Genomic DNA, 14,616 nt, shown 5'->3' on the forward strand with positions numbered 1-14,616 from the left:
CAATGATGATATCAGTCAATGCACTGAATTTCCAGGTCATGTTTCAGCTCAGAGAGAGAGCTCAAACAAGTATTTACCAAACACCAAGAAGAGGTAGATATCATGTCAAATAGTCTCCCAAGTTAAGAGCTTTCATGTGTGCCAATTAAATCCAGGATTAAATCATCACTTGTGCACTAAAATGTGTTTGACTGACCAACACTGTAATCTAGTGGTAAATATAAGAAAAGCAGTCAATGAGGACAAGTAAAAGCTGAATGAAGGAGAGGTAGAAATTGCTGACGATCATGATGACGATGATGATGATGTGACATGTTTGCGCATGTTTTTGTATGAAAGACAATCTGATACTAATCCACTACAGAATGTTTTTAGTCAGCATTAAACCTGATATGATCAATGTTTTGATGAATTGATTACATAACCACTTGTATGAGAATGTCATTCATAGAGAGGTACACAGTTCACCTCAACTTTAAGGAGCTTCCTAGCATCTTTCAGCTCATTATTTGGGATTTCTGTCCCACAACTTGACTGTTTTGGTTTACTCTCATTGTGTTATCAGAGTGATAAACTGACTGTACACTACCTGCTCAACACCCAATAGCAGACAGACAAAGTCAGTGAATGGCTTGTTGTGATCCCAGTGGAGCATTTAGCAGCTAAAGAGCTACCCCCAGTTTGTGCCTCTTCTCTACTGGCATACATTTTGGTCACACGGGTAACAATCAGTTTCTTTCAAGAATAGGCTTAATTAACCATTGATTGCAGTTTGCACAAGTAAAGACTGCAAATCAATTAGTGTGCTCCACTCCCCTTTTTTCCATGGAAGTTTGCTGTACTGGAACTAAACAGCACCTGATTTAGCTGTATGCTGCTGGAAGATGCAGTGACAACCCTGTTTCAGACAGATATTTACCTCAGGAATTAGTCAAGCAAAACAGAGATGAAAGCAGTAAATAATGCTCTTACATTGGCCAGGTGGCCAGAAATATGACTACAAATGAATGCTAATGTTGTCTGCTTGATGTATAAGCAACGATTTGCTAACAAGTTTGCCGGTTTGTAAGTATGACAGCAGGTTGTTTACAGCTTGTTTCCACTGCACTCAGGCAAAACATCAGGCAAAACATCAGTTATCTTAAAGGTATAATGCCATCTCTTACATCAGGGGATACAATCAAAAAATGTATTTAGTCATCGAGGACAAAACAACAATTCGACAAAAAAAATAATTTATTATTTCCAAACCCAGAGGCAATTTGTGGTAACAGTCATTACAGATAACTGATGTGCATCTTACACACACTGCACACAACCACTACCATGATCAATACACTACTACTAAAACTACAGTACATCATTACTACATCCACTACTACTAGAACTACTGCTTCTAGTTAAAGTAAGACTAAAGCACAATATAAAAACATCAATACATTAACATACAAATACATCTGCACTTGTAGCACCATTCATTGTATTATAGTGAATAATAATTTAATCTTATGTGGGCTACTACATACTTCACAGGCTTGTTTTTCCATGTGCCTTTTTCTGAAAGCCTGGAGGAGCCTTTTTACACAGGACCACTAAAGCTGGTCACAAGGATTTGTGCCTAAAAAGCTTCATCTAGCATCATAACATGGGCCAAACCCTTTTTGTTTTTGTGATTGTCTGCTCCTTGTCTGGATTCAGGGGAGTTGTTGCGCCGTTCTATTACAAAAATGACACAGAAAACAGTTCCCATGTGAATGAGTCTGTAACCTAGAAAGGGACAGGTCCATAGTAGGCGTTATATGCGGCAACGATGCCTTGAGTGTCAGCCATCTCGTCACAGGCGACGTTCACCTCGCACACCTCTCTCAGGCTGGATGGCACAGGAGAGGAAAGGGGTTAGATGGCTTGTAAAATCTCAGTAGTCTAATCTAAGTGTCACTTTAGACTTAGATTCATTATTTTTGTTCTGAGTAAGCCACACCAGAATAAAACATAAAATGATTATTTGTTCTTAGGTAGGAACTTTGCAGCAAGGAATTTGTCAACATAGTTTGCAAAGTATAAGTAATTTTTTGCTATATATATATATATGTATATTTGTTGCTCACTGAGTCAGTTTATTCCAATTAGATTATTAAATGAGTGTACCTTTCCAGCTGCAGAGGGGTGAGGTCTCCTGATGGGGCAGCTCTTCTTCTCCTCAGGAGAACCGCAGCCAGGTCTCTCTTCATAACCACCTGAGCCGCTGTGCGGACAAACATCACAAACTCAGACTTTCTTTGTAAGAGCCATACTTTTCTTGTTTTACATTCATACATTAATTCTAAAAGCATACAGCAATTCTTTCTGGAACCAAAAATGTTGCATACCCTCAGCACTGGCTGACTCCGATGAAGACTCGGAGGATGAAGAAGAAGAAGAAGAAGAAGAGGAAGAGTCAGAGGCGGCGGAGTCTGACTCAGAGGAAGAAGATTCAGAGGAAGAGGAGCTGGAGTTAGAATCAGATGCTGAAGAGTCTGAGGAAGAGTTGGAGTCAGATTCAGAGGATGAGGCCGAATCAGACTCAGAAGAGGAGGAAGATTCCGATGAGGAGGATGAATCGGGGGCGGCAGCTGCGGGGTCAGCAGCCACAGGGTCAGCAGCAGGTGCAGCTTCATCGGCTGTGTCGGCAGCGGGGTCCACGACAACCTCTGGCTCAACAGCTGAGGATCACAGGAAACAACACTTTTACACCCACATTATCGACTTTAACATGGTTCCAAATAACATAGATGACAATATTGTGAAACACAGCAATCATGAGGTGAATTTGTCCTTACCTCCCATGGACCAGGACAGGGACAGAAGAGCACAGATGGAGAGGAGAGTCAGAGCCTTCATGATGCCTTGTAGTTCTCTCTGTAGACTAGTTGCTTTCTTGATGGCTTGCTCTTCTTAGCTTTTCTTCCGATGGCTTGTTCTGTTCCCCAATTCAAGGTCAATATATATTGTAGTCCACGTCCTTTGTCAGACCAGGCCCACACATGAGATATCCCTCCGATTGGCTGGGGAATCAAATGTCAACGTTTCCACTTCCACTTGTCATGAAAGCTCCCATAAACACCCACGCAGGCCTGGCACAGAGTCCAAAACATCATTCACCCGCGCAGAAACTTACAAGGCCGCAAACATCCCAGGCATTCAGCTGTGCGTACAGTGCATGCTCTGTATGTAAACCTGTATGTACGTATAGTATGTAAGCCTTCACATTAAAGCCAAGCCAATACAAACAGAGTAACATGAGGACAGTGTAAGGGAATTCCCCTTCTCCATGAGGCACATGCATGCACACAAATATAATATTTTACCTTTAATTTTAAAGATAAATGTCAAATTTAATTACTGAACTGAATTCCGAAAATTGTTTCTCTCTGTTTGGCTTTTGGGTAAACTGAACAGTGTTTTTCTCATATTTTCTCCAACAAAAATGCCCTCATTTCCCTGTCAATCATTTTCTGAGGTCAAACCAAATTATTTTTATACTTGTCCTGTTTACCCATCCTGTACATCCCCTTCAGGTTCCTTAAAAATCATCACTCCTCATTACTGCAGTATAAGGAAATGCAACAAAACCTCTGAAACTTACTGATCTCTATGAAACACCCTTAAAATGAAATTAAATTTTTGTCAAATCTCTTTATCATCAAGTTTGCCAGTTCTGTCATTGCTGTAGTGTTACTATACTCCTTGCCCCAGATGTGATCTCCCACCCCCACAAACCCCAAACTATAGCCTGAGTCGACCACAAGCTACTAATCGAGTGACACAGAACAGCAGTGAGCCTCATTATGCGACAGAGCTTAATTAGAGTGCTGCAGAGTCCCACCAGAACCGCAGTCAGTCACTATTTACAGATCCATCTCGGTCGAGCTCCCGGTCAGATCCAGGCACGGCCAAGGCTTACCATCGCCAACCAGTGGTCCAATGCACAGCCTCCCTTGATGTGCTTCAGCATATATATACAGCTAAATAAAGGCAACCCCCATGTGTTGGATGCACAGCGTTATGCATGTGGGTTTGGATGCAGTTTTCTGTTTGTGCAAAACCGCGTGAGTGAGTGTGGCTTCAGCTGTGATTTATGATAAAGAATGGTATGATGGTAAAACTGCTGAACCATCTCGCTGCTTAAATACTATCTAGATAACAAAAAAATTATGCACACACTCATCACATCACATATATATATATCTCTGAGGGCCCCCTGACAGCTTCATCCATCATATAGCCTAGTGAGACATTCAGTGCTGCCTGAGAGTGACCTTGGTGTCCTTTGTGTTTCATAATCTTGTGTTATTCCTGGGATCAGAAATTTGTTTTGGACCGCGTGCCATGTAATTTCAATGTCTGGTCCAGTGTCCATTTTTGTCAATGCATTCAGCGCATGGGGGACACAGTTGGAGTAAACAATCGCCCCCACTGTCCCCGAATGGGCAGGAAATAAGGCATTTCTGCTTTGGATCAGTACCTTTTTGTTGTTGCATGTCTTCTTTGAAATCTTGAAATGTACTGTTGTTGTGGGTTTTCCTGTCTGCCCAGCAGAAAGTGGAAAACTTACACGCCCAGGCGCACACTTACATGGTATGACAGACACTATACTGTGCCTGATCTTGCCAGTCAACTCATATCAGTAATAAACATCCCATCTTCTTCTATATTAGATGATATGTTATCCTCACGGGGAAAAATATAATACTGTGTTTACTGACGAGGCTGTGTATTGACTGTGACCAGAAGGAGAGAACACAATACACCTGTTTTATAGATGTTACATTGATTCCCTGTCAGTTTCCATACTGATATTTGAATATTTACTTTTAAAATACTTCCCATGAGGCCCATCTTCTGGCTTAGTATTTTAATTGTTCCAAAGTGCAGGACAGAAACATTTGGTGAGGCAGATTTTGAGACAGGCTGCCAGAGGATCCGAGGAAGCCTGAAACAGTTTTTAATGTCTTTTTAAATGTCTTTAAATGTAAACTTTAAATGTCCCTTACTTCAATGATATTTAAGGATTTATTGTATTATATTGATGTTTTGAAATGTTTCATTGTCTTTTATCTGTTTTATTGTTGTTTTTTTTATTTCTCTTGTGTTAGTTAGTCTAAAATTGTTTTACAGTTTGTTCATTTGTGCGTGTGTGTTTGTGTGTGCATGTGTATTAGAGGCTTGGATGGTTATTTTCCATTATACATGCACCATTATAAGAGCTTTTCACCATTTGATGAATGGTTTAACAAATGCTAAGACACAAATGACCCAACAAAATAATTTATGTATTTCTTTCATATTTTTCACCAATCTCCTCCTTTGCGCCCATCCTTTAAGAACACCAACAGGGATCTGCACTGGGAAATGTTACAGTAAAATAACTATGTTTGGTAAATGACCTTAAAATAACGCATCTGGAGACCTCAGACCTGATAGATCAGGACTCCAACAAGCCTGTGCTCAAGCTTTACAAAACAAAACAAACAAATAAATATAACCCCTACACTGACGCACCACCAAGATATGTTGTATTAACAGCGGATTTATCCACTTTGCTAATGTGTATGACACAGCACAGAGTCTGTATGGTGTATAACTGGAGCTGTTTTAAATAAAGTGTCAAAGAATGTACCTATGTAAATGTCCTTCTTTAGTCCCTGCCAGCTTTGCTCCACTTGCATGATACACAGGCAGCATATCATTGCAACAAACAACCTTAAACGAGTTAAATGAGCAGTTACAGGCATGTATTTAGACTTTTCTTTTTAAACCATTACCTCACTTTGTGTGTGGATGCTCATAACAAGAGACTCATAACGTGAGAACACAAGGTGACAGGGACTATGGGGAAATATGCTCTAGCTAAACTGAATGATTAAAAAAAAGCTAGATGTATGATTTTGCGTTACGGTGTGTAAATATGAACTAATTTAACATTATATTGCAGAATCCACAGTTCCTCATGACTGCTGTCATTCTATTACACTACTACCAGAATGTCTTGGCACACACAATCCACACTAGTAGGCCATCATGTCCACACACTGTACTGCATATTATTGTGTGAAGAGACAAATGCAAGTTTTTCTTAGTTTACTATATATTAGTTTTTAATGTTTCTATAATCCCTTCTCACAGATGTGGGACCTCTTTCTGGACTGTGTCTTGTCTCTGTCTGCTCACTCAGACATGGATAAAATGATCACAATTATCTTATTTATCATAAACTTTGGTCAGAAATTGCTTCTTAAATTGAGTACGTTGGAAATAGCATCAAATAGAGAGGAAGCTGAGACTCATTTATTAAAATCACAGAAACAATAAGTTAACAAACTACACAATTGTGCAATAAACCTGATTTTAAATTAGCTACTAGTACCAGATTATTTCTGATATGAGCTTGCAATATTGTTTAAATTTATGGGACTAACTCTAATATCTCACAGTTTACCTTTTGATGGCATAAAAGTAAAATACACTGTCATCTCACTGCCGCCCAGAGGTCCCCCATCAATGCTTCATGTCACACTGTCTCGATAGCAGTCGTAAACAAACTCAGATGGCAGGCGGCACATACTGTATATTTCCATCTGGTCTCTGAGAAACGTCCACCTGCCAGGCTTTCCCAAATTCGGCCGGATGCATTCACTTGGCAATAAAACACTACTAATTATACCGATCCCAGTCTGGGCCTTGAAATTCCCTTCTCGCTTGGGAGAGTATTTTTGGGGACAAGCCCAAACTTTTTCACTCTTGATGTCTACAGCCCATCTGTTGTTCTTTTATAGAGCTTTCATAGCCTTTATTGCTAAATACACTCTCTTTTATCCATATTTAGAGCCCGATATGACTTTGAGTCAAATCTCTCAAACTTAATAATTGAATTTGATGCCCTGCTTTCAACTGTGTATGATTGCTGCCTCTGTCATTCTACACTGGGGATTTCCATGTTAATTTATCCAGTAGATATGCTGTTTTTCACTTTATTTACACACAGGATGAATCATATGAGAGACCACTAACTACCGCATCTTGACTGGCTCGGTTCATGTCTTCCCAGTCTGCCCTCTGTCACTCTCTCTGAGGTCGGTGTGTTGTGGTTCTGACAATAACTTTAGTGGACAGACTAACAAACTCGGCCAGATCTCTGCGACTTGTGGCCGGTGTCCCAGACCGCAGACGGGCTCACACTCGCGTAAACAGACAAAACATAACACACACATAAATATGTGAGGACACATGATATACACACGCACACATTTCCTTTGTGTTGGAAAAAAGAAATTGCAGGGCAAGACAATCAAACACACAGCCTTTTCACAGAAGAAATAATTCACATCAGACACAGTATTTTATTTAATATAAATGCATTTACATTCCTTCTGTGAATCCTAAAGCTCTGTTTTGGCTTCTGCTCCTGCCTGCTTCACCTCCTGAAAAACATAAAGTGTGGTAAGTGAAATATAGCAGACAATGCAGCATAGAGGGAACACATGTCACTTATGTCAAGTTTACCTGAAGTTTATTTATGTAGTGTTTCACAGACATAAAAGTCCACTGTTGAACTGAATTTCCTTCAGACCAAAGCTCAAAGAAATGCCTTCACTTAGGAACTAACTTCATCCATGTCAGCAACACTGGCACATTATGCTTTTAATCTATTTTGGCTCTGCTTCATTTTCTAGTTTTTTCTGTCAATGATTTTATTATTTATTCCGTTTCAGAAGAATATAACAGACAAGGAAAACACAAGGGTCCAAGGAGAGAGGGTGTCATACAATGTGCAGATCACATATTATAAGCTATATAAATGAAATAGACTTGACTCAACTTTATAAATCACATTTGCCAGGTATATGTGTAGGTAAAGGGCCAGGGATTATACTGTAATGTTGCAGTCAGTGACATTCCTTCTCAAGAAAAAATCCTGTAGAAATCTGTAGAAATTGTGATTGAGCCTAAGAGAAATGTATAAATCTGTGGCTTCAGGGTTGAAATTGTGTGCGTTACTGGTGATGAATCTGAAGAGGGTCCTTTCAAGAACTACGCAATTGTCTGTCTTTAATAATTATAAATGATTAGTAATTACAAAATCTTTATCAGTTAATTCCTTTCTTGTATGACATGGGAAGGGACTCCAGTTTGCCGACAACTGCATTGTTTGTATGTTATTATATTAACATAGATAAGAAATAGATTAACATATTATATTATATTTGCTTGCTATGTGATGCACTTTGTAACTTTGTTTGTTCTAATAAAGATATATTATTTTGTGCATTACAATCTTATTTATCTAAGTAGAATAAGTGTCAGAAGTCATTTTAAATGCACTCTGTTGTCCACCTTTGCCTTTTCAGTGCCACATATTTCCTGGCACTAACTCTGGTCCCTCTGTCTTGTTGTGGGGCTTCAGACTCTGCCTCTGACAGACGAAATTAGTGTGTGAGTGAGCTTTCCTGTCTTTTGTGTGGCACATATACTTTACAGTAACAGCAAGAAGTGCTTATGTTCTTGTTCTGCATTAGTGGTGTGTCTTATACTCCCTGCCACCTTTTCTTACATGACGAGAGAACGAGTCAAGTGTTTTTATTGCACGAATTCTTTTTTTTTTTTTGTTATTTATTAATTGCATTACTTATTCTGAATTTCTAAATCTCTAACCTGGCTGCTTTTTTTGCTTTGAATTGTTCTTTATGTTAGTAGGTCGTCTGACTGCAATGAGCAGCATCTAAATCTTAACCAGCAGTTGTAGATACCCAGTTGAACACGTCTAATCATCAGCAGATGATCATCATCTGCTCACCTTCAGTTCCCCTTGTATGAAGGACTGGCAGAACTCCCGCACTCGTTCAGTAGAAATCTCTCCCTCAGGTAGGAGCCACTTCATGTCAGAGTCACTGTCATAGATTCCTACTCGCGGAAGGTCCTGAGACTTGAGGCCGAAGTAGCCCAGTGACCGGGAGTTGGACTTCACTGCTCCGTTAATCAGCACAAACAAGAACTGGAACATAGTTTTTATGACTTTAGCTCATTATCGATCAGATCACGTAACTACAGAAATGGAAAATCACTGGATTGCATTTGATTTGTTGAAGAATATCAATAAAGCATAACACAACCATTTAGGCTGATATCCATGTGAACTTGCCTGACCTGTAAAAACACACAGGCATTCTCACCTTGCCTGTGAACTCAGGGGCCAGAGCTCCCAGTCGCTCCTTGAGCTCAGAATATTCTTTACTCCCTCTGTTGGCAAAGAGCAGCAGGTGGGACTTCACCTCTGAGTTGAACAGGCCCACTGCTGTCTGAGGAAAAGGAAAACAGCATTTACAAAGAATGAGTGTTAAGACAGGAGACATTACATCCCTGCTGATCTCCTTTTCCAGAAACATCTTACAGTCAGTGGCGGGTTATTTTTATTTAGTTTTTCACATTTGTGTGACTACTTGTTGCTCTTGTATTAGCCCTTTCATTTATGTTGGATAAGTTTAGATCTGTGGAATACTCTGAATAATGTGCATTGTTGAGGGGTGGTAGGAAAGGGATGATGGAGTGGGTGGTGAAGGGGTGGTGGGTAATGTTAAAATGTAAATAGTTAAATTTTTTTCTTTGCTTTTAACTCCATTTATATTTTGTATTTTTGAAAGAAGTAAAGATTTAAGGGATAAACAACAAAGAAAAAACAATTTGACAGACATTTATTTCTGTATTTATTTATTTATGCATTTATTTGTTTCTAGATTATTTAGATTTATTATTAATTTAAATGTTAGTTTTGTTCTTGTGTTACATCTTGGACATGGATGAAGTGTTAGGCATTTATTTCTATATTGCATTTATTTGCTATTTTATACTTATATGCATCTTTTATTTATCATTTATATATATTTTCAAGCTGCTGGTTCCAGAAAAAAATGAGAAAAGAGTTGGACGTACCACTTGGTTGTATTCTGTGATGTAGCGGACCTCGTTGATGGTGATGAAGTTTACAAAACTGTCAGCTTCAACCTTCTTGGTCTCAGCAAGAACGAGGTTCTCCTGGTGGTTATCTGCCTTGATCACGTAACACATCATCATCTTCATCATTATCATCATCAAACTGACAGGACCCACCATATTTATTATTGAATTTTTTGACAAGATGCCTCATGCTGACAAAATCATGCACCGTCACGATGGTGTAGAATACCTTTCGGAAGAGGGTGATGGTGTCTGAGGAGAGGTTGTAGTCAGCCCACACCTCTTTCATCGTGCAAATGGCTACAGGGACCGAGTCAACTCGCTTTGCAGCTGCAACGAGCTCCTGATAGCCGCGACTCTTCTCTCCCTGAGACCCAAAAGAGAAAGAGAGTCAAAGAGGGAGATTGTTTTAACTATATCTCGTCTTATGGAGTACATTCTTTTACTTTTTTAAATGATTTTTGTTTTTCTTTCGTTATTGCTCACTATGTAGTAAGTTTAATACAATTTCTTGTTCAACCTGCTGGCAAAGCTGGCAAATCTTTCATTCTAAAAGAGGGGGAAACGGGGTGTGACATAAAAATCTAAATCTGGCACTTTAAGACACTCTGAGGAGGGAAAGTGGGCTGGTATGCATTGGCAGATGTGGGAAGTAAATACAGTAAGTAAATTTACTCAAAGTAGTTGTTCTTTAGTTGAGTATTTGAATTTTATTCTACTTACATTTCAGAGGGAAATATTATACTTTTTACTCCACTACAATTGTCTGACAACCTTACAATATAATCTAATTAAAAAATGGATATTTTATATACTAAATATAAGATGATCTTATAAATATAAAAAAGTCAAAGGGCTGTGAGAGATTCAGAAAGTTGGAGAAACAAAAAAATGTACTGGGAAGAGAGAAATGAGGCTGACTCAAAGGAAGGTGAATCACGTCTATTTCTGAGACAGAATTGCATGAGCTCTGGCAATCCGATTTATCATTTTGCAGCCTGTAATATGCGTCCATTTGCAGTGAGTCAGAGCACCAATATTTCAGTCACTTTTTGCCTTAAGCATCACAGTCCAACTATGCGTTATCCTCATGCGCTCTCTGTCTCTCTCTCATCCAGTCTCTTCTCATGAATCTCCTCTCTGTTTGCACTTGTTTACAAGAGGGTCAATGGAGCCAATCCCACAAGTCTTCCTGTCAAGTGGCCCTCCATCTTCCCCCGCACACAGAGTCTGGCCAAAGGGCTCGCCTCTGTGGGACAGGCAGCCACTCTCTGTCCTCGCAGCACCAGTGCTGCCAAAGGTGTGGCCACAGGAAATACATTCTTCCTCAAAATCTATTTGTAACAGCAACATCACCGAGACCAGGGTGCAAAGAAATGCTGTATTTTTGGAGCCCTCACAGTCTCACTCTCAGCTAATTTGCTTGATCATGTCTGGTTTGCCACATGCATGTAAGCATAATAAACTAAACCAAAAAACAGCCTCTGTAGGGCATGGTTGAGACTTTTTCTTTCCTCTATGTACAATTTTGTTCACTGACCTCTAGGAAACCGATGACCACCACTTCGGCAGAATCGATGAAGGCCTCAGAAGCTTTGGTGTCAGTCAGCCTGGGAAGGGCACTGTCTGAGAGAGAAAGACACAAGATGCACTAGACACACAATTCAACATAGTTTGCACCGTTGTATTGTTGTCTCAATGATACTACTACAACAGTCCACAGCCATGCTAGACATCCTCACATGATGCTGGCGCTAGAGGAAAAGCTAAGGGATTAACTAAATTATTACAAGTCATCCAGAAGGATGCATGAATGTCTGAACCAAATGTCATGGCAATCTATCCAATAATCAAGGAAAAGTTAAGTCTGCACAGTAGGAATTATTGTCTGGGAACCATGAATATCTCGACAATATCTTGTGTCAATCCACCAAGTAGGCGTTGAGCGATTTCACCAGCTAAGAGAAAACTCTGACCTGCTGGTGACACTTCAGGAAAAGTCAGGGGATCAAGTCCGTGGGATTTATTCACTGAGCACCATGAATGTCTATATTTCATGGCAATCCATCCAATGGTTGTTGAGATGTTTTACTAAAAACCACAAATGTCAACTTCATGGTGACACTAGAGGTAAAAGCAGATCACCAGAATAATCAGGATTCTGCCTCGGGGGATTATTAATGTCTATCTGAAAAACAGTACAAAATTTCATGGCAAGTGAAAGTGCTGAAAAGTCGGTGCCGACCGACTAAACACCATGGAACCACATGGATAAATAAACATATTTTAACAGAGTTGGTATGATTAAAATATAAGACACAGATTATGTTATGTTTGATTTTCTACATTGAAGGCCGAGAGAGGAATGCTAGAAAAAAACCTACTTAAATCAGTTTACCTTTCTCTGTGGCAATGACAGAAGACACCAGGAGGGAGAAAAACAGAGTGATCAGCATTTTTCAAATGATTCAGCTGACAGGGCGGCAGGAAAAAAGACACAAATCAAGCAATGACCAGGAGACTCTGTAGACTCTGTACGAAGAGTTGTGTCACCTCTGCTCTGCCCCTGACGGTCGCCACATGGCAGCCGGCTGTCTCTGCTGCAGCTTCTCTGGGATGTGATTGGCGGCTTCGTGGGAACCAGACAGGTGTTTACGATAGGTGGGGGTCCTGGGACCTAGGACTACGTGTCACTGTGCAACAGGGGACAGCTGTAAGCATGTGCCTGCACGATGGGATCTGAGGGTGAGAGGGACAATAATGATATGATGAGTCCAGTTTACCTTTGCTTTTGTGAAATACTTCACACCTTTCTTGTACGTCTCATTAGTAGCATGTTCATGTAACAGTGTGTTACGTAAATCTGTTGTGGGTGGGATGCTCTGCTGACTTAACAGCCTGGTTAATAATCATTTATACTCATACAATACTCAATAATCAGGCTTTATTTCTCAGGAAGGATGTAGACAGCCAGTGAGAAGGCCCGTGAGCCCACTGAAGGACCAGAGATTAACTGGGCTGCATTTTGGTACATTCACCACAGGAGGGACACAACTTCCACCAATTCCTCCATTCATCGTCATTCAGACACCCAGTGAAGTAAATCTTGCCTTGCCGCAGAAACATACATGTTTAGAGTCTGGTATTTGGAGACACATTGAAATCTACCTTTTTTTGCCTGATGTAATTACAAGGCAAATTGAATTGTTATTACCTTGTTTTATTTTCTTTTTAATGTCCTATTGACATATTTCCCTGCATTGTGCAAAATTAAACTGATTTCATATTATTATGTATTAGTGTTAAAATTAAATGTATGTTTTTCCTACGTTTAGCAAGTGTAAGAAAAGACATCTGAAGAATTCTCAGTGAACATCCCCAAAACCAAACTATGTTATGAGAACAAGATTTGATCAGATCAACTGAATAACTTAAAATGATTCATATTCATTATGCCAAAAGTCACATGGCACCATGACAACATGTCTGATGTGACATCATGCCACATCAGACATGTCTGTCTGAGGACATACAGATTGTGGAAATGCTGTGAAAAACATGGAAACATTGCCATGCTTGAACTTTTTGTGGTGCAGTTGATTTGTTGCAGTTGTCAAATACAGTTAATACAGCCATAAGACTGTTTGTTCATCAGGATTTTAAATGTTTAATGAGTAGAGTAAGTGCACACTCAGCACCCTACTCAGCAGGATTTTAAATTTTTTACGAGTAATTTTCTCATAACTTGTTAGAGAGACAAACTTAGACCAGCTCCCACAAACCACCACAGAAATGTTGTCTTTTGTATTGATGTTAAAACAAAAATGTAAAAGCCTCTGAAATGCAAAATTATTTATAACCACACCATGGCAAATATTACTATACTCAAAAAAATTCGAACTGAAAAGAAATCTACTAAAAAATGCATGAAAGTTAAAGTTTGCTCGACCACAGAGCAGAAAAAAAACAGCTGGGTGCACAAAAATACAATGAACTCTTAAGGACAGTGGTGGTAACAGTTTTGGTCTGAACTCTGTAAACTTTATATTGCATCAATAAAATCCAAAATATTTTCACATAGAATTCTAAAAATATTAAATATTGAAAAAAGCAAAAGTGATGATTACAACACACACAGTGGCAGACATTTAAACATCACATTTGAGATTTATGTTTTCTCTAAATGGTTTGTGGTGACACTTTTTCAGGATAACTTAAAAATATAAATACAGTCCAGCACATCATACCTTGCAACAGGTTAATTTGGAGTTTTTCTTTTGTTTGTTTTGTGGTGGAAAGTCAGAATAAAATTAATTTGTGTTACATAAAAAACAAAACAACCCTGAAAATCCACCAAGAAGATTAAAGGCCTTCACTCTCATGACACAGGTGTCCTCTATCTGCTATCACTCCTTCACTAATGAAAAGCAGCAAGTGAGGTCACATGATCACCAGACTTACTGATCATCACAGCAGCTGGTGCAACATGGGATGATCATGGCAGCTTCATACTGGAGCTTTATGACACTAACACAATTTTCCCTAGGATCAATAAAGGAACATCTTATCATATAGTGATGGATGAATAGAAAAAGAAATGCTACATGATGAAAGAGTGAAGATGAG

The 14,616-nt window shown here is 39.3% G+C and overlaps 2 protein-coding genes across 2 annotated transcripts; both read right to left on the reverse strand.

Annotated features, from left to right (window-relative positions):
* Nucleotides 1-1,218: 1,218 nt before the first annotated feature.
* Nucleotides 1,219-2,970, reverse strand: bglapl (bone gamma-carboxyglutamate (gla) protein, like). The gene is made up of 4 exons (XM_038712681.1): nt 2,820-2,970; nt 2,370-2,702; nt 2,149-2,245; nt 1,219-1,870 (listed from the first exon to the last, which is right to left on the reverse strand). The coding sequence occupies exons 1-4, from the start codon at nt 2,878-2,880 to the stop codon at nt 1,768-1,770; spliced, it is 594 nt and encodes a 197-aa protein (XP_038568609.1). The 5' UTR covers nt 2,881-2,970; the 3' UTR covers nt 1,219-1,767.
* A 4,386-nt stretch (nt 2,971-7,356) lies between these two features.
* LOC119899152 (endoplasmic reticulum resident protein 27) lies at nt 7,357-14,359 on the reverse strand. The gene is made up of 8 exons (XM_038713599.1): nt 14,238-14,359; nt 12,389-12,729; nt 11,531-11,616; nt 10,220-10,357; nt 9,967-10,083; nt 9,210-9,335; nt 8,834-9,031; nt 7,357-7,460 (listed from the first exon to the last, which is right to left on the reverse strand). The coding sequence occupies exons 2-8, from the start codon at nt 12,444-12,446 to the stop codon at nt 7,419-7,421; spliced, it is 765 nt and encodes a 254-aa protein (XP_038569527.1). The 5' UTR covers nt 12,447-12,729; nt 14,238-14,359; the 3' UTR covers nt 7,357-7,418.
* Between the last annotated feature and the right edge of the window lie 257 nt (nt 14,360-14,616).

Source organism: Micropterus salmoides, unplaced genomic scaffold, assembly GCF_014851395.1.
Source record: "Micropterus salmoides isolate LMB-PRFRI ecotype aquatic unplaced genomic scaffold, ASM1485139v1 Ms_hic_scaffold_12, whole genome shotgun sequence".
Lineage (NCBI taxonomy): Eukaryota > Metazoa > Chordata > Actinopteri > Centrarchiformes > Centrarchidae > Micropterus > Micropterus salmoides.

Excerpts from the sequence above, each read along its gene's own strand:
- LOC119899152 (XM_038713599.1), bottom strand. The coding sequence starts at position 12,446 with ATGCTGATCACTCTGTTTTTCTCCCTCCTGGTGTCTTCTGTCATTGCC. Across the intron at positions 10,358-11,530 it reads TGGTCATCGGTTTCCTAGAG|GGAGAGAAGAGTCGCGGCTA; the intron begins GTCAGTGAACAA and ends TTTGGGTCTCAG. Across the intron at positions 9,032-9,209 it reads CCCCTGAGTTCACAGGCAAG|TTCTTGTTTGTGCTGATTAA; the intron begins GTGAGAATGCCT and ends ACTATGTTCCAG.
- bglapl (XM_038712681.1), bottom strand. The coding sequence starts at position 2,880 with ATGAAGGCTCTGACTCTCCTCTCCATCTGTGCTCTTCTGTCCCTGTCC. Across the intron at positions 2,703-2,819 it reads CCTGTCCTGGTCCATGGGAG|CTGTTGAGCCAGAGGTTGTC; the intron begins GTAAGGACAAAT and ends TGTGATCCTCAG. Across the intron at positions 1,871-2,148 it reads ACCCCTCTGCAGCTGGAAAG|CCTGAGAGAGGTGTGCGAGG; the intron begins GTACACTCATTT and ends TGTGCCATCCAG.